The sequence below is a fragment of the Hermetia illucens genome, chromosome 5, assembly GCF_905115235.1.
Source record: "Hermetia illucens chromosome 5, iHerIll2.2.curated.20191125, whole genome shotgun sequence".
In the NCBI taxonomy this organism is placed as follows: domain Eukaryota; kingdom Metazoa; phylum Arthropoda; class Insecta; order Diptera; family Stratiomyidae; genus Hermetia; species Hermetia illucens.
The window spans coordinates 94,832,284-94,852,103 of record NC_051853.1 but is presented as its reverse complement, the minus strand read 5'-3'; the positions used below and the strand labels follow the sequence as shown (position 1 = coordinate 94,852,103).

At 42.1% G+C, this 19,820-nt stretch overlaps 1 protein-coding gene across 1 annotated transcript in view; it reads left to right on the top strand.

The window, feature by feature from the left end:
* The window catches only part of LOC119657294 (xaa-Pro aminopeptidase ApepP-like), a 40,941-nt gene that overhangs the window by 19,680 nt on the left and 1,441 nt on the right, over positions 1-19,820 (top strand). Inside the window, exons 5-9 of the mRNA XM_038064140.1 lie at positions 4,405-4,500; positions 4,555-4,751; positions 4,930-5,198; positions 13,345-13,494; positions 13,562-13,691. Coding sequence (XP_037920068.1) covers positions 4,405-4,500; positions 4,555-4,751; positions 4,930-5,198; positions 13,345-13,494; positions 13,562-13,691 — 842 coding nt within the window. The remainder of the gene's footprint in view (positions 1-4,404; positions 4,501-4,554; positions 4,752-4,929; positions 5,199-13,344; positions 13,495-13,561; positions 13,692-19,820) is intronic.

Below are 19,820 nucleotides of genomic sequence, written 5' to 3'. Positions count from 1 at the left end.
CCCGACGGTGGTTGAACGGCCGCCATGGTTGGGCGTACGTACACCTCCTGCACCTGGTCGGCCGTTGCTGCCAGTTCCTCCAAGGAACCGGAGACGCAAGCGAGGAACGCCTTGGTGCCCTCCGGGAGCCGTCGCAGCCAGAGCGACTTGATCAGGTCATCGCCGATCTTGCTCCCACCCAATTGCCTCATTTCGCGAAGCAATTGGCTGAGAGTTCGATCACCCAACGTTAAACCCGCCAGCAAGTGGCCTAATTTTGCCGACTCGCTTGCCGACCGACGCCTGATCAACTCGCTCTTGAGCTGCGTGTATGATGTCGACTTCACTACATCGGACACCAGAAGAATCGACTCTTCATCTAGGCCGACGACCGCATAATTGAAGCGGGTCGCGTCCGATGTGATTCCGGACATTTGGAACTGCGCTTCCAAATGTATGAACCACAGCTCCGGGTTCCACCGGCAAAATAGAGAAACACGCACGGCGAGGGCGGTCACTTGTGGATCCGATGGGCCTGCCGCGTCCTTGTTGACGATCGACATCTTGACTAGTAAAAAGGAAACTTCTTTTCGACGCGAGTGTTAAAACGAAAAACGCAGTGAAACTGTTCTAACTACACGGCAGGCCGAACCCACAAATTCACGCACGTACAAATAAATCACCACCGAAGCGGACGCTTTTCAGCGCAGACCGAAACCACTTCCCAGAACTTGGCCCAGAGAGCGGACAACCAACGATGATCCGCACCTAAAACGCCTGAACACTGTCTCTTGCAGCGGGCATAATATTTATTGATTTTTTTTTTTAATAAATAAATTCAACTAAAACAAATTAAAATTCAAACAACAAAATTCAACAAATTACAACAATGATTCGCTGCTGCGGCGCTGGCGGCAACGGCTGCGGTGTTGATGGTGAAGACGGCGGCGGCTCTGGTGGCTGCAGCTGCTTCTCTGGTGACTGCTGCGGCGTCTCTGGTGGCTGCGACGGCATCTCTGGTGGCTGCGGCGGCAGCGATAGTAGCTGCGGCAACGATGGTGGCGGAGACTTCGGCTTCTGCCTGATAGTGGTGGCTGTTGAGATGAAGTCAATTGTGGCCTTATTCGAGTTTAAGACCGCGGTTGCCAAATAATCGTTCGTTTTCTAGGTTGCTGCTGCCAATGTTGAAAGGTGGTCGCGCTCGTTGAACTTCTGTTGCGTCGGCTCTCCGAGTGGTTCTGGATACGTGGCAAATGATGGGTTCGCTCCTGCGAGGCAGAATTGCAACAACGGTGGCGGAGTCTTCTGACAGTGTGAATAGCCGACACTTTCAATTTTCGTATTCGCCACTTGTTGAGCGGCCTCAGTCGCTGCAAACGAATTGCTCTCAGTTACACAAGTAATGGCATATGAGAATTTTGTTTTCCTTCATGGACAAATTCTTGCATAGGAACTAATGTGAATTTCTTTTCCTGGATCAATCCAGAGAATGTCAACATGATCCAACTAGGAGGCACAAAACAGTCAAACAACATCAAATTCTCGGCAATGGATTTTTTTAATTTTTAGATCCGTTACTCAAACTTTTTGTTACATCTAAGCTCTGAAATACTCTCCGTAACGATATCTACTAAAATAAAGTCAATAATAGTGTATTATTATATTTTAAAAAATTACTGCCAAGCCTTAAATTCATCTTAGATCCGTAAAATTCTGTTTTCAACTTCTTTCGTTAGCTCCTACTTTCCTAGCCAAAAGAAGCAGAACTGCATTTTATCGTAGCATACAGAGTCATCTCTATCAAAATTTCAGCTCATCACATTCGTCTCATCTTTAGTAATTATTAACGCTGGAGCTCACCCAGGGCTTCTGACTCCCTTCTATGTTAGGAGATACTACGCTTATGATATATTTTCCCACGCAATTTTCAAAAATGTTTCGCTTTCGGTAAGTCGAATCGTATGTCCCTAAAATGAGCACCCAATGGTGAGCAGCTCGAAGTTTTTGAAATTCATAAACCATTAACAATTTTCGTACCATCCTTAAAACGTTAATTACCTCTCACGCAAAATCTCAACCAACAAATTGAAAGGATTCTGTAATGACCTCATCAATAGAAAGTATTGTACTAATTTGAAAAGGCTCTGCTGGTTGTCTATGCGGCTATAGTCAAGGTTTCAGTCATTTGGTCCATTTCATCATCATCAACGGCGCAACAACCGGTATCCGATCCAGACCTGCCTTAATAAGGAATTCCAAACATCCCGGTTTTGAGCCGGAGTCCACCAATTCGATATCCCTAAAAGCTATCTGGCGTCCTGACCTACGCCATCGCTCGTCTTCTTTTCTACTATAGATATTGCCCTTATAGACTTTCCGGGCTGGATCTTCTCCATTCATACGGATTAAGTGACCCGCCCACCGTAACCCATTGAGCCGGATTTTATCCACAACCTGACGATCATGATATCGCTCATAGATTCCGTTGTTATGTATGTAGGGGGTCAAAAATTCTTCGGAGGATTCTTCCCTCGAACGCGGGCAATTTTTCTTGCAAAGAACCCATGTCTCCGAGGAATACATGAGGACTGGAAAGATCATTATCTTGTACAGTAAGAGCTTTGTCCCTATGGTGAGACGTTTCGAGCAGAACAGTTTTTGTAAGCTGAAATAGACTCCGTTGGCTGACAACAACCGTGCGCGGATTTCATCATCGTAGCTGTTATTGGTTGTGATTTTCGACCCTAGATAGGAGAAAATATCAACGGTCTCAAAGTTGTAGTCTCCTATCTTTATTCTTCCCGTTTCACCAGTGCGGTTTGATGTTGTTGGTTGGTTGGTTTTTTGTGCTGACGTTGCCACCATATATTTTGTCTTGCCTTCACTGATGTGCAGCCCAAGATCTCACGCCGCCTTCCCGATCTGGATGAAGGCAGTTTGTACGTCTCGGGTGGTTCTTCCCATGATGTCGATTTCGTCAGCATAGGCCAGTAGTTGAGTGGACTTAAAGAGCATCGTACCTCTTGCATTTACCTCAGCATCACGGATCACTTTATCGAGGGCCAGGTTAAAGAGGACGCATAATAGGGCATCCCCTTGTTGTAGACCGTTGTTGATGTCTTGAGAGTGATCCTGCTGCTTTTATTTGGCCTCGCTCAGGGTCAGCTTAATCTGTCTTATCAATTTCGTCGGGATACCGAATTCTTTTATGGCCGTGTAGAGTTTTACTCTGGCTATGCTATCATAGGCGGCTTTAAAGTCGATGAATAGATGGTGCAACTGATGTCCATATTCCAACAGTTTTTCCATTGCTTGCCGCAGAGAGAAAATCTGATCTGTTGCTGATTTGCCTGGAGTGAAGCCTATTTGGTATGGGCCAATGATGTTCTGGGCGTATGGGGCTATCCGGCCTAGCAAGATAGCGGAGAATATCTTATAGATAGTACTCAGCAATGTGATATCTCTATAATCGCTGCACTGTGTGATATCTCCCTTTTTATGTATGAGACAGATAATGCCTCGTTGCCAATCGTCAGGCATTGATTCGCTGTCCCATACCTTGAGCACAAGTTGATGAACCACTTGGTGTAACTGGTCGCCTCCATATGTAACCAATTCGGCTGTAATTCCATCTGCTCCTGGCGACTTATGATTTTTTAGCCCATGAATTGCACGGACTGTTTTTCCTATACTTGGTCCATCGCTCCAAAATGCCCATTCTGTCGGAAATCAGATTTCCCTCTTTGTCTCGGCAGGATGAACATCGAGGTGTATAAGGCTTCATCCTGCTGACTTGTTGGTAAAACTTCCGCGCCTGGTGCGGTTGCTTCCTGTACTTTTCAAGCTCACAGACTTGTTGGTTCTCCCAGGCTTCTTTCTTCTGTCTGTGAAATCGCTTCTCCGCTCGCCGAAGTTCGTTGATAAATCTCTGTGCGCGCGCGTTCTTTGAGAATGCAATATTACTCGGTAGGCGGCATTCTTCCATTCCGTAGCTTACATTCATCGTCAAACCAACCGTTCCGACTTTTCTTGCAACTGAGGCCAAATACCTTTGTGGTAGTACCAATGATAACGATCTTCAGGTGGTTGTGAACATCATTTTTTGATGCTTCATCTCCAGGGTCTCTGTTGACTGCGGTTATTGCGGCGATCATTTGATCAATTTTGGAAAAATTAAAAACATAACTCAACATCCCTCAAATGAATATTAACATTTCATATCCAGAATTTATCGTGCTACCCCTGACAGGAAGGTGGGGATCGAAAAACTTTTACAAAAGTCAACGTTCAATTCATTTCTCAAATTGTTGGCAAAGAGATTTAAAAATGTATAGAAACAAAGCAAGGCTTCCCAGTTAGCATTATAATCTTCCCATTCACATATTATCCTGGGATGCTAATACATTTCCGCCTCATTTATTTCAGGTCAAAATTCATCTTATAAAATTAATCAAGTGTTAGTGAAGTTGAAGGAAAACAATGCAGAATCAACAATTATCACGGCTTTGGATGAAGTAGCGTGTACGTATTTTCGAAAAAGTAAAATCTAGTGCTAATCTTATCGTGAACTTCCAGGGCTTTTGAATCTACGAGGGTCAGACATAAGCTATAACCCCGTATTCTTCAGTTATCTAATCATTACCCCCACAAATCTTCACCTATACCTACGTAAGGGACAAGTTAGTAAGAAAGTTAAGAAACATTTTCATGAGGAAGGCCTTAATATAACTTTACATAACTATGAGGACATCATCGCAGGAATCAAAAGTTTGGTAAGTTTAATATTATAGCTATGATGAGGAAAGATAAATAGCGTTGCCAACTTTATAAGATACCAGAGTGATTAGTTTAAAGTGGATCAAAGAATATGCTCAGTCTACTTCCAAATTTTAAAACTAGATATTATATTTCTGAATGAACTTCCACTTGTTTCTTTCGCACCCTACCTAGATACAGAACACCACTTCCAAAATATTAATAAGCGACGATGCCAGCTATGCCATTTACAAATCAATCCCAGACGAAAAGAGGATTCAAGTGGCAAGTATTGTTGCTAAAATGAAAGCGGTGAAAAACAGTGTGGAAGCTCAAGGAATCAGGAATGCTCATATTCGCGATGGATTGGCTCTTGTTCGATATTTGCACTGGCTTGACTTGTCAATTGATACAAATAATATAACAGAGATATCCGGAGCAGCCAAACTAGCTACATTTAGGAGGTGAGCGGACAATAATGAATTAATTAATATGAAGCAAACGAACTTCGTTCTATTCCGTAAAATACTTTAATTTTCAATTTTGATTAGAGATGGGTATCGACTAATCGAGAAAATCTGCGATAAGATTGAATTATTGATGTTTTTGTAATCATTTATCACTTTTCAGTTCGGCAACTTCAGTGTTTGGCTTCTACAGTCAACAGCTCAGTTTTAGTTCTAAGTTGTCAGTTAATATTTCAAATGTCTAAAGATCTTTGTTTGTGAGCATTAGTCGATTCAGGAGCGGGTTCGCTCGACTGACTCAGTTACGTCATTTCACTTGGTCAAAAATCTGATATGGATGGTGCTGCCAGGCTCTTAAATCGCCATCCAGTTTATAAAGCCATCATTGTTTCGGCCGCCCTTTTGGTCGTTTCCCACCGCCTTCGATGTCGAGACCAACGCGAATATAATCGAAGATGCCTCTCTCACGATTTTTAAACGATCAACCCCAAACCGACAGCGGATGTGATCAAGGCGTATCATGCCACTGGTCCAACACAACAGCTTCGTGCTCACTACCGCAAGGCGGCGTTCATTGTCCTCAGAACCATAGATGACACTGCGGTAAATTTTACATTTGAAACTTTCGTAATTGGCCCATAAAAATTATAAAGAACGCCAGTTGTGACATGCCACTTCATCCAAGTAGTGCTAACGTGTAAAACAATTTGATTTAATTTCATTGGGGTGAGTGATCAATATTCTGTTCAGATTGTGTCTCAGGCCGTGTTGAATGAGGCGACAACAAAAAGTTGGACTCAAAAGTTGGTGTAATTTTCAGCTTGACAGTTTTCGGAAAAGCGCCGGGCATTGTGCTTTATAGTCGGCCAATACTCAGGACCATAAAGGTGACAGGACGGATGACATTGCGATAAATTTTCGATTTGAGACTTTCGTTAATACGTCAATCACAAAGAACACCACTTCATCTAGGTTGCGCTCATGCGTAAAGCAATTTTATAACGCAGTTCTCCATTAGCAGATAGCATTCACCCGAGATATTTAAATCGATCAAATCTGAGCAGGTCATTGCCGTTGCCATGACAGTGCCTGTTTCATGGGGATCAGCCGTCAACAATTCAGTTTTATTCAGGTTCAGCGTGAGCCGAACATTCCAGTTTTGGACAAATAGCTCGAGATCATTGCCGCCATGAGACGTCAGGAAAATATCACCTGTAAAGCGCTGAACGTTAGTCGTCCCATGTGGCAGTGCACATGACAATAACAAAGAGGAGTGGCAAGAGAGCGCTTCCTTGATGAACACCGACAGAATCGCGAAACGGTTTGGATACATCCGCCACGCTTTACTTTTCGGAGCGTAGTAGAGTAATTTAACCCAGGACACAAATTCCTTCTGGTACTAGGTATTGTCGTAGAGCATTCCAGATTAATTCATGTTGCACATGGTCAAACGCTTTCTCTAGATCCAGAAATTGCAATGAAAAGGGGGCGATGTTTCTCAACGAGTAACCGTGTAACATGTATGGTGTCAGTAGCTCTGAAGTTCTTGACAAACCCCACTTAATTCACGGGTATTTGAACGATTTCGCGAATAGGGTTGTGAAGGATGCGATTGAAGAATTCACCCGGAAGTGTTCGATATCATATGTGCGGCAGCGGTCGCTTTCTTTGCTCCCGGTTGGAATTCTTATAAATTTGCAAATTGGCCACCGTTTTATTGTTAAGAAACTTGTGGCAGAGGCGTTTCTTTTCATGGACCCTTATTTGAACATTGTCCTTTCAAAGCTAGGTATCTCGGTTGATGAAAAGCTTACCTGGCTTACTGACCCCGAGCGTTGCATAGGCCGCTTTGTGGATCGTGTCTTTAATTTAGTAAGTCGATTCTTCCACATTCGTAATGGTTGGTAAACGCGTAAGTGAGATCATTTCTTCTTTTCCCTTGCGAAGTCGCTACCATTTAATGTGTGCCGGACCAGTGCGTTCCTCACGCGGTTTTATCGGTGGCACAAGATGACAATCAACAGTCAATGTTGAGGTGGTTCACAGTATAAGATCATGGATGTCCGCAAAATCGACTATACGTTCGCCACCCTCTTTGTATGTTCTAAACCCCTTTACCCTATGGCACCTGTCGCCGTCTACCTTTTCACCTACATACCCATTAAAATCAGGCGACTGCGGAGAATATAAAAAATATCAATCGCGTCCTTGAAGAACCAAATAGAACGAATACATAGAATCATGACTTTAGAAGACATAATTTTAAATCTGCGCGCTGTTTAATGAGAAGAATGACAGCAAGATTCCAGCCCATTTCCACATTTTTCAAGGACCTAGCGGCAAACTTATTAGAGACATGGGGCAAATTAGAAATCGTTAGGCCTCTACTCAATGCTAAAAGGCAACCTCCACATGGAGATAGAGCAGAGGGCGTACGAACACCTGCTTCACCAGCCCCAATTCCTGAGGAAATCAAGAATGCACTTAAAACGCTCAGAAAAGGCAAAACGCCGGCTATAGAATAGAACTAATGAACTATGTCGGGAAATTAGGCAGAACCATCATTTGCCAAATTCTGCTAAGGAAACTACAGATTATATATAAAATTATCCAAGGAAAGTTCAAACCGTTCTCAGAAACTATAGTTGGCGAACATTAGAGAGTATTTGAACGTGGAAAGTCAATGATCAATCAAATACTCTCAGTGAAACAAATACTAAACAAACAATAATAAGTATAACATTCCTGTCTATCAAACTTACATTGACTTGAAAAAGACTTATGACAGTATCAATCCCTCGATACTATACAGAATATTGACTGAATTTGAAGTTCCAGCGAAAGTGATTAGACTCATCATAAGACAATGAATGAGTTTTGCACTCAAGTAAAAATGGAAAACGAACTAAGAAGAAGTGCCGGCACAGACCTTGGATTAAAGCAAAGTACAGGGCTGACTCCAAGATTAGTTAATATCCCTCTAGAGTATATAATGCAGAAGATCCATGTGGATTTAAATGATTTGCTACTGTGTGTGTGTCTGTGGTGGAGGAGAAGCTATAACTTCTGAGCATTCATGCCATGGTGGCCCATTGTACTCGATACCCCCATCTAACGGAATATCCCGGATTCGTTAATGTTTCGGAAGATTCCCGTTAGTGGATATGATGTTACCCGTGGCAACTGGAGAACATCGGCACCGAAGATCTGATGTCTGATGCATCCATAGGCGAGGCATTCATCCCACCCGTAATACCCAGATACACAGTTCTTTGGGGTACGGCTATTTACGGTGAAAACCTTTTTGTCTCACCTCAACCTACCACACTACGGATGCATAAGCGAACATCGGCCTAATGATAGCAACGTGCATTTACATTACCACATCAGGGCCAAGTCCCCATGTCGAGGCAAAGGTCCGTCTGCACAGCCACAGCATTAGCTGTGAGAACTCGTTCAACTTAACCTCTACATGTTTGTTCCAAAGAAGCTTTTTTTCTGGAGTGACTCCCATATATTTCACTTCATCCAGTTTTCTCCTTTTTGTAAATAATTCTATTGTAGTTTCATTTGGATTAACGGAAAGACCATACCTGAGGCACCAACTGTCTCTCAGTTCAACGGCACGTTGTATATTTCTACACACTATTTCAAGATCCCGATCAACGGCAAGCATAGTCATGTCATCGGCATAAACTTGAACGTGAAATGGCAAATTTTGCAACTCAGATAGTAGTGAGTCGGTCAACATACTGTAGCACACCCCCCTCGGGACCGCTTTTCGTTGCTTCTGCTGTTAGGTAGCGAAGGAGTCCTTATTCGCCTAGAGACCTGTACTTTACTGCCAAGAAGTTCATTGAATTTTGTCCAATCCGTTTTCTTAGGATTCCGTCTTTGTATTACAGACTGTTCGCCCACAATATTCACATTGAATTCTAGGTATCGGTTATATGACAGTGAGACCCCGCCTAGCACCCGCCAGTGTCTAATCAACTCTAACAATTTTGAAGTACAGATTGTTAGGTCAATTACTTCACTTCTTTTCAGTCTCACGAACTCGGGGCGCACGATACGTTTGCAGTCATGAGACCAACTGAATTAATGAAATCAAATAGCTTCTCTCCTCTTGGATTGCATTTCCTACTGCCCCAACAAATATGTTGAGCATTTGCATCGCAACCTATTAAAAGTTCATGATGACTCTGTTCTGATCCCTTAGTTTTTTCGTCGGTTGAGGATACAAAGAATCAAAGGTTAAATAAGCGGGAACAACTGTGATGTTTTTTCTCACGCCAAGAATCTGGTATTATACGATGACCGTAACTACATCCTAGGAATAGAAATCTCTCTCGAAATCGTTGAAATAACCGTGAATCAAGCCGGATTTCTCAAAAACAGCGAAACTACTGACGCAATACACGCTGCGCGGTTACTCATGGAGAAACACCGTGAGAAGCATCGCCCTCTTTACATTGCATTTCTGGATCTAGAGAAAGCGCTTGATCGTGTGCCACACGAACTCATTTGGTATGCTTTACGACAACACTTAGTGCCAAAAGAACTCGTGCGCTGGGTTCAATTGCTCTACCACGATCCGAAAAGTAAAGTTCGAAGTATGGCGGGTGTGTCAAAACCGGAAGCGCCCTCTCACCACTCCTCTTTGTCCTTGTTATGGACACCGTCACACGGGATATCCAACGTCCAGCGCCCTACACACTGCTTTATGCAGATGATGTTTCCCTAGCATCTGATAGCAAAAATTATCTCGAGCAACTTGTCCAAAAATGGAATGATCGCCTCATGAAACACGGTCTCAGAATGAATCTAAACAAAACTGAATTTTTTACGACCGATCCCCATGATACAAAAACAATCACTGTCAGCGGCAGTGATCTGCCCAGAATTGAGCGATTTAAATACCTCGGGTCAACGCTATCAGCCAATGTAGAACTGCGTTATGAAATTGCTTCACGCATTAACGAAACCTGGATGAAGTGGCGTTCCACAACTGGTGTTCCTTGTGATCGACGTATCAACGGTCGTCTCAAATCTAAAATTTACCACAATGTTGTCCGTCCTGTCGCTCTCTATGGTTCTGAGTGTGGGCGGTAATAGAGACGAAGATGTTACGTTCGACTAGTGGCGTCACACGTTTTGATCACATCCAAAATGAGAATGTTCGCGATCGTTATGAGGTTGTACCGATCGTGGAAAAGTTACGAAAGAGGCGTCTTCGATGATATGGTCACGCAATTCGTGCTGACGAAAATTCACTTGCCAAGATTGGTCTGAACATCGAAGTCGATGGTAAACGACCAAAGGGCAGGCCTAACAACGGTGGCTTGATACGCTGGATGGGAATTTAAAAGCCTTGAGATTGCACCCAGATCAGACATTCGATAGAACCAAATGGCGAAACCGATCACGACGAGCCGACCCCGCTTGTGAACGGGAAAAAGGCTGAAGAAAAAGAAGAAGAGGAACAGAACTCTCTCAGCGTGGTTGCCTTTGACATGAGGACACAAGTTCTCCATATTATGGATTTTTCATCATAGAAGATCCTAACCCCCTTCAGTAATCAATGCCACAGATTCTTTTAAATCGAACCCATGGTTCCTGCACCAGAAAAATGTTGGGACAGTCCTACGGCTTTGTCAGCCTTGCTGACAGCAGTTATTGGAGGCTTTGACATGCTACAGGTTAATTTGACCAATCTCTATGTTTTTCTATAGAAACTTAGTGTAATATGTCATGGAAAACTATTAGAAGCGTACGTCGCGGTCCACATGTAACGGGGTCTCCCTGACAACGTATTGCCAGAGACTCGATGGAGGTAAAGCAGTTCCCATGTTCTCATCATTGAAAGGTCTCATCTCATCCCGTAGAGCATTCGTCTGTTTTCCACTTAGCACCTTCACTAGTTCGCGGTGTCCGGTTTGCATAGATTCGATCACTCGAACTGGTATTAAGTCAGCTCCGTTCACGTATCTGGCTCTCCTTTCTTCCGCCTGTTCCGTAAAAGGTGTAGCAGAAGTTACTAGCAGGTACAATTCACTCTGTAGTCCCTTTACCAGTGGGCCACTATATGCACTATCGTCCACGCGACGCTCCATTGTGGGAGTGCGTACCGAAGATGCTGGAATTTATGTGAGCCGAAGGCCGTCATTGTTCTTTGCTCTCAAAATGGAGATGATACTCTACAGTTTCCTGATATGATTGAACTTCAATCTATCTAGGTAAAAGTGTCAATGCTGATGATCTGATGACATGATACCTTTCTTAAACTTGACGACGTGGCGAAGGCCTGTAGTTGGCCTACAATTAACCTAAATTCAAACGAAGAAAATACAGAGGAAGGGAAACTCGCCAATCAGGCAAAATTTGTGAAACTTTAATTCGACCGAAGAGCAATAGATCAATCCAATTAGTCTTCAAGAGAATCGTAGGTACAGTTAGTTTATTTAAAAGTCCCACCAAAAAAAAATGAGCAGAACCGTATTTTATATTGAAAGCAGATGATTGAAACGATCCCTGCGGTTTCTATAGCCGTTTTTAGATACATATTAACGATTTCAACAAGGTGCCTTCAGAGAGGACCTTCTCCGATTTGGGTCAAATTTTAAAGGAATAAAACAGCCAACTGGCGGTCAATCTGCGCAACAAATCTCGAAGTTAATGTACAAGATTCTTTCAGTCTTTTAATTAAAATCGTTCTATTTACTGATGAGGTTTCTTTTCGTTGTGAGTCTTCATAATATTACTATAAAACAAGTCGAAATACCGGAAGCTCGTGCTTCGGGTATAAAGGTTTTGTGTTCATCTTATCTAAGAAATTTCAACGCATATTTTTCTACCCGTATACAGCTACAAAATTACGAGACATACTTACATATTACAGCCGTAGATGTTACGCTCACCCTAAACAAACTGCCTATTTTTGAATACTGTACTATGTGTAAATTATATATAATTATATTATGTATATAAATTGATCGTACCCATATTTCCGATTTACTTCTTATATCTATCTGAATTAGGCTCTACCCGCAAAGTTCATTAGCACGCATATACTATATACCTACATACACATGTCTCGTTGGAATAATTGATATTCATATGCAAATGATTAAAGAACTAAAACAAAATATTTCTTTTCCACCCAATTTATACGAACTTACTTCGTTGTGGTATGGGCGAATTGATATGTGATGATGACGTCGTGCAGGTTGTAGAGTGCATGAAATTCACAAAAAATTGTAAAGTTTTACCCCCTATAACTTTGTTAATAATAGCAGGATTTTCTTCAAACTTGACCAAATTGTGCATTATGTTCTTCATTATACGTATGCCAAATTTTGTACTTTTGGGATGAACATAAGGGGGGTGCCGGGTAAATTTCTAAAACGTGGAAATATACTATTATTAACTTTATTTGTGCAGATATCGGAACCGGATATATTTTGAGGCCTAGATTTCGTAGAGATGCACTACTGAGATTTTTTTTAGATTTTTCGGTTGGATAGGTTCTGAGAACGAGACCTGTTACACTTTTTGGGGGTCATATTTTGAGCCCTCACTCCCCTATGTTTCACCCAATATCAAATATTAAACCAGTTTCGAAAAGTACTAATTGAGACCTTTCATTTGATACCCCACATGGCCACATTTTATAAAAAAAAATTTTGCACCCTCCTTTCACATGTATGGGGAACCCCCCTTAAACTTAACATAAAATGGCGTCGGTTGCTGCATGCAAAGGGAACGGCAGATCACATATTCCTACCAATTTTCGTGATAATCGGTTCAGCCGTTTCCGAATAAATCGGCTGTGACAGACAGACAGACAGACAGACAGACAGACGGACAGACAGACAGACAGACAGACAGACAGACGGACAGACAGACATCGAATCGATTCTAATAAGGTTTTGTTTCACACAAAACCTTAAAAATATAATGCCAAACATTGCGTGCTTTTTTGGTTTGCTTTTACCGTTTGTTCTAAGTTGCCGATTAAACGACGATTCGATGTTATAAAGTTCGATACCCATATCTAGTTTTGGTTTATAAATTTTTTCTATTTTCAATCCTATGTAAAAGTAACTAATTGTTTTTCCAATATAATAAACCATATTCTTTCCAGTGAAGAAAAATACTTCAAGGGATTAAGCTTCGAGACAGCGAGTGCGGTTGGTGCAAATGCAGCTCTAGCTCACTATGACCCCAGTGAAGACACGGATAAGCAAATTACCAGAAAAGAGATATATCTGGTCGATTCCGGTGGTCAATATTTGTGAGAACTAACTAACTTTTTCAAACAGATTTGAGGCGACTATACAAATTCTTTTACTCATTTCCAGAGACGGCACAACTGATGTGACACGCACTATGCACTTCGGGACACCAACTGATTACGAAAAGCAATGTTTCACAAGGGTATTGAAGGGATTCATTGCATTTGTAACATCAGTTGTACCAACTAACACACCAGTAAGTATTTCTGTATAAATGCCTCTACTCGTGTAATAAATAAGATTAAGCTTTTCTGGTAAAATTTATTGATTGCAGTTATTTCCTGATCATATGGATTCAATCAGTAAACTCGTGTTTTCCGACGCAGCTCTTATAGTTTATTTTAAATTGACATTATGATTATGATTTCTAAGTTTGCCATTATTTCACATAATGCTCAGTTGATTAGTTTACCTCCGTGTTTAGCTTTTCCCCGACGATTTTCTCCGAGCTCAGACTGACTTTCAAAGAGCCTTCTAGTTCTGAACAAAACCATGAACAGTAGAACATGTCATACTCGGGGTCCTCAAGTATGAAACCACATTCAGGGCAAACGAAAAAATCATCTAACCTGAATCGGTGCAGTTAATCTCTCTATGCCAATTACCAAATCGTCTCCCATAATAGGGAATCAGGGTTGGGGGCCCACCACCCCTCTGCGAAACATCCTACCTTTACCGCCAATTTTCTAGTGACTCCTACCTTGACTGGCCGACACTTTTAGTAAGTTCACCTTTCGGCGATTGCTAATACTAATTACTAATACATGCTAATACTTAGTTCCAGGCCGATGCTCCGTATAATAACGTAGATCGGATCGGGTCCCTCAACCATATCGTACTAGTGTCGTTCCCGAGAGGTAACTTTCGAAGAGCTTGACTAATTAGGAACACCAGCTAATGAGCTTTTTATCCACGAGCAGCTGGCCGACCGCATTTTTGTGACGCCCTACCATAAGTTACCACGGCACAGAATTTAGTAGAAGGTATCGCGTTTTAAGTCAACTTCGAAACTAAGTCTACGGTTGTGATGTTCGCCCCCTCCTCTTCTTCATTCCGGCCAAACTCTGTTTTTCCTCGGAATCGTTGACATAACACACTTGCTCAGAGGCATACACACATCGCCTCATGGTCCATTTCGGATCTGGAGGAACATTGGTACTATTCAAATCGACTATTGAGCCCGAGTTTGTCGCTCGGAAAGTGAATACTTGTCCAGTGTTTGCAAAATGCACCTCTGGGTATTAGCAGTTTCATTGCCGCCATCCCAGCCCTAGCAAACCTAGCATTTCCTGGTACTGTGTCATCGTCACGCTTTGTGGAGCATACCACCTGCATATGTAAATGTCAGCTATTTTTCCCCTGTCCAATCCAACCTCGGCAAATTCCACCTCGACTCCATTCTCATAGATGGTCCGTGAGAGTAGATATCGCCGAACCTTGCAATAGTTGGGATTGATTTGTATCAATTTGATTTCTTCATTAGTCCAAGGCTCTCCAAAATACTGGGCATCTGCTGGTACTTGCGAAAATCGACGCTCTCTCCCCTTGTAAAGCACACAGGATCAGCTCTGCACTCCGTGAATATATGACATTCTCCCCCACATTTTCTGCACCTTTTTGACATATCACAATCACCGGCGCACATCGGCGCAATGTGGCCAAATCAAAACATCTGATATTGGAGATAATGTTGATTTTATAAAAGGTCAGTGTTACGGAAGGTAACTGACAATTGATCTGGTCTTCACCTTCAACAGTTTTGACGGACTAGCCCTGATTCCTTGCTCCCTACACGACGGATATCCCCGCGTAGCCTATTTTCTATCAGAAGGCAAATTACCATCGTCAATATGGTACTCACATCTATCGAATCGGGTGTTCCTAGCATTTCTTCTTTCTTTGTGGAGCACTTCACAGTACAACTTCCGGAAACTCCATCCCGTCTTGGATGGCTTCATTTCCACATGACCATTCGCGTTATGCTAGTCCCTATTCATAATTACTTTCATCTTCTTCAATTGCCTTTCATAATTGGATATAATTTTTAATTTAAAGTTTAAAATCGATTCATTGTCTGCTAGTCTGTCTGTCACACCCACTTTTCTCCAAAAGGGCTAAACCGATACGAACGAAATTTGATCGACAGATGAGAAATATGAAATCCCGCGCATACAATGAGTGACATAAATTTAGGTGGAGTTTAAAGGGGGCTCCCATACATGCAAAGAGGGGATTTAAACATTTTTTTCATAGGATATAGTTGGGTATCAAATGAAAGGTCTGCGTTAATACTTTCTGAAGCTGATATTAGTTTTAACATGAATTGTAAAGTGCGCCTAGATGAAATCTAGGTCTCAAAATATGTGCGTTTCCGATATCTGCTCAAATAAACTTACTAATAGAATATTACCAACTTTTAGAAATTGAGCGAAAACCCCCCCTGAAATTCATCCTAGAAATACCAAATTTAATGGCAGCATCTTCTTTTTTTTCAGCCTTTGTCCCGTTCACAAACGGGGTCAGCTCGTCGTGATCGATTTCGCCATTTGGGTCTATCAAATGCCTGATCTGGATGCAATCTCGAAGGTTTTAAATAATAAAGCCACCGTTCTTTCGGCCGGCGTTTTGGTCGTTTACCATTGACTTCAATGTTCAGACCAATCTTGGCAAGTGAATTCTCGTTAACGCGAATCACGTGACCTACCATTGAAGACGTATTCCTCCCAGTTTTTCCATGATCGGTGCAACCCAATATCGATCGCGGATATCCTCATTTCGGATGTGATCAAAACGTATAACTCCACTAGTCCAGCGCAACATCTTCGTCTCCATTACCGCAAGACACCATTCATTGTCTTTGATATTCAACCAACACTCAGAACTATAGAGAGCAATAAGACGGAATACATTGCGGTAAATTTCAGATTTGAGACATTCGTTGATACATCGATCACATAGAACACCAGTTGTAGAACGTCACTTCATCCAGGTTGCGTTAATGCGTGAAGCAATTTTCCATTGGCTGATAGCGTTGACCCGAGGTATTTAAATCGCTCAGTTCTGAGAAGATCACTGCGGCTGACAATGATCGTGCCTGCATGGGGATCGGTCGTCAAAAACTCAGTTTTATTCAGATTCAATCTGAGACCGTGTCCCATGAGGCGATCATTCCATTTTTGAAAAAGTTACTCGAGATCCTTTTTGCTATTAGACGCTAGGAAAACATTATCTGCATAAAGCAGTGTATGGAGCATTGGATGTTAAATGTCCCGTGTGACGGTGTCCATAACAAGAACAAAGAGGAGTGGTGAGAGGGCGCTTCCTTAATGAACACCAACAGAGACACGAAGCGGTTTTGATACACCCGTCACACTTTGAACTTTACATTTCGTATCGTGATAGAGCAATTGAACCCAGCGCACGAGTTCTTCTGCACTAACTGTTGTCGTAGAGCATAGCAGATGAGTAGTTCGTGTGGCACACTGTCTAGCGCTTTCTCTAGATCCAGAAATGCAATGTAAAGAGGGCGATGCTTCTCACGGTATTTTTCAATGAGTAACAGCGCAGCCTGTATTGCGTCAGTGGTTCCGCAGTTCTTGACAAATCCGGCCTGATTCACGATTATTTCCCAAGGTGGTTGCCAAGAATGCATTCAAAAATCTTCTTGGTATGGGATAGTAATAGTATCGGTCGGTAATTTGAACATTCTGCTGGACTACCTTTCCTTTTCCACCTTATTGGAACTGTAGCACTTTCTTGCCAGTCAGATGGTGTTCTTCCTTCGTGAATAACCCGATGCTTTCCAGAGCCCAAATGCGATGTCATCAGATCCTGTGGCTTTTCCCTATTTCATTCGTTTCGTTACCTCTTCGACTTCAGTTGCGTTGACAGGTCGAACTGGTCCAAATGTCGGCAATGATTGTGGAAGTGGAGGATGAGCAAATTCTTCACTTGAAATCTGTTCGAAATATTCTCACTATCTAGCTGTTGCGGCTCGATGGTTGATAAGCAAAGTACCGTTCTTGTCATTAACGCAACAGAAATGTTCAATATCCTGTGTACGTTCGTTACGGCTGTCGGCAAGTCGATACAGATCGTTCTCGTCATCCCGAATGTCCAATTTATCGTAAGGATTTTTGTAATGATCAGCTCGAGTGACAGCGACTGCTTTCTTTGAGCGGTTGGCATTCTTATAAATTTGCCAATTGGCCGGTGTTTTATCGTCGATAAATTTGTGGTAGAGGCGTTTCTTTTCACATACCTTCATTTCAACATCGTCATTCCAAAGTCAAGTATCTCGGTTGATATACCGCTTACCGGTTGTGTGACCCCCAGGGTTGCTGAGGCCGCTTTATAGATGGTATCTTTCATTTGGTTCCACGATTCTTCAACATTCGTAATGGTTGGTAACGCCGTAAATAAGATCATTTCTTCTTTCTTCTCACGAAATTGCCACCAATTAATGTGCGGCGGGCCAGTGCGTTCCTCACGTTGTTCCATCAGTGACTTACTTCGCACGACGGCAATCAACGGCCGATTTTGAGGTGCGATAGTCTCCTAGGGAACCGTTTTGCAATCAATGACACTGGTAAAATATCGGCATCTTATGAGAATGTAGTCGATTTGCGTTTTACTGTTCCCACTATAAAATGTAGGATAATGAGACTTCGTTTGATGAACCATATATTCATCAGTACAAGGTCATGGCTATCCGCGAAATCGATTATACGCTCGCCACCCTCATTGCGCGCTCCAAACTCCTTTCCCCCATGGCACCTATTACCGTTTGTCTTTTCACCCACATGACCATTAAGGTGGCCGGCAATGATAATAAAGTCGTCAGCAGACACGTGACAAATCTTTTCATCAAGAAGTTGCCAGAAGGCATCTTTCTCGGCATGAAGTCGACCTGTCTGTGGTGCCTATTCGGTGAAGAAGTGAATAGTGCGATCAGCTGATATAATGGTGAGCTTCATTAGCCGATCATCAAACCGTTCGACTTCTTTAATGGCATCACAGAAACCCTCTGAGATGGCAATGCCAACACCATATTGAGTGTGTGGACTACCAAAATAGTAAAGTTTATACCCATGTTTACTGCGTTTGCGTTCAATGTCGCAGCTTTTGGCACCGGACCTTCGTGTTTCTTGCAGAGCACAGATATCAATGCAAGTTCCTCGGTCTTTCCAATTAGAATGCCAACATTTAGCGTGCAGACACGTATTTCTTTTGTTCGGACTAACTTACTTACGTCCTGACGCCGTTCATGCGTCAAGAACCCTTGTCCATTTCGCGACAGGACCGAGGCCCGTCGCGTCGAGTGAGGTGGATTCCTAGCACTTTTTCGAGGTTTGTTACTCGATCCGATCATGTTGTTTCTAGCAACATTAGAAGCATTTTCTTGGTCGTCCTGTCGCGGGACCTATCACCAGTAAAGATCAGGTAGGATTTAGCATAGTAGAATAACTCCAACTATACTTTATTTATCTCTTTCCCTGATCTCAGCATTTTATTTTTGTTTTACTGAGGATAGTACGTTGCCTCAAACTCTTCTCCTTTAACTGGGCTTAGAACTAGCATACTATGTTAATAACATGGCAGAGTTAAGACAATATTTTGCATATACGTGCCAAATTTCCGTTAGCACTAAAATTATAGTAGTTCAAATTTGGCGCGAATTTACTGCTTCTAATGCCATGCAAATAAGATGCTGATATCATAATTAACGAGAATAATTGGCATTCGCGTGAAATATCAAAGTCGCATTTATGAGGAATCTATTTCTCCCCAACCCTTTTTAAGGTTTCGTTTAAAACACTTATGTGAAATCTAAGCCTCGAAAGATGCCCGATTCCTATATCTGCTGAAATAATAACCTTTTGGTAATTAACTGAAAACATTCCTTAAATTCATTCTAGGAGTACTTGCACCGGCATAGAGGACAGCATCGTGCATATACATGCCAAGTTTCATGAAAATCCGACTGTTAGTATCAAAGTCATAGCAATTCAAACTTATCAATTTCGTGGGAATTTACTGCATCCTAAGCCATACAAATAAGATACTGACATCATAACTAATGTGAATAATTTACATTCGAGTGAAATATTAAAATTCTTTCCAGGCCTTTTTAAGGTTTTGTGTAAAACAAAACCTCATTAAAATCGATTTACTGTCTGTCTGTCTATCGGTCAACCGAAAAATCTGAAAAAAATTAGGAAGCTGCCACTATTGGTGCCTAGGCTCCGAAATACGATATCTATTCAAATAAATTTAATAATATTAATTAATATAATTTGTAGCAATTGACTGCAATACCCCCCTT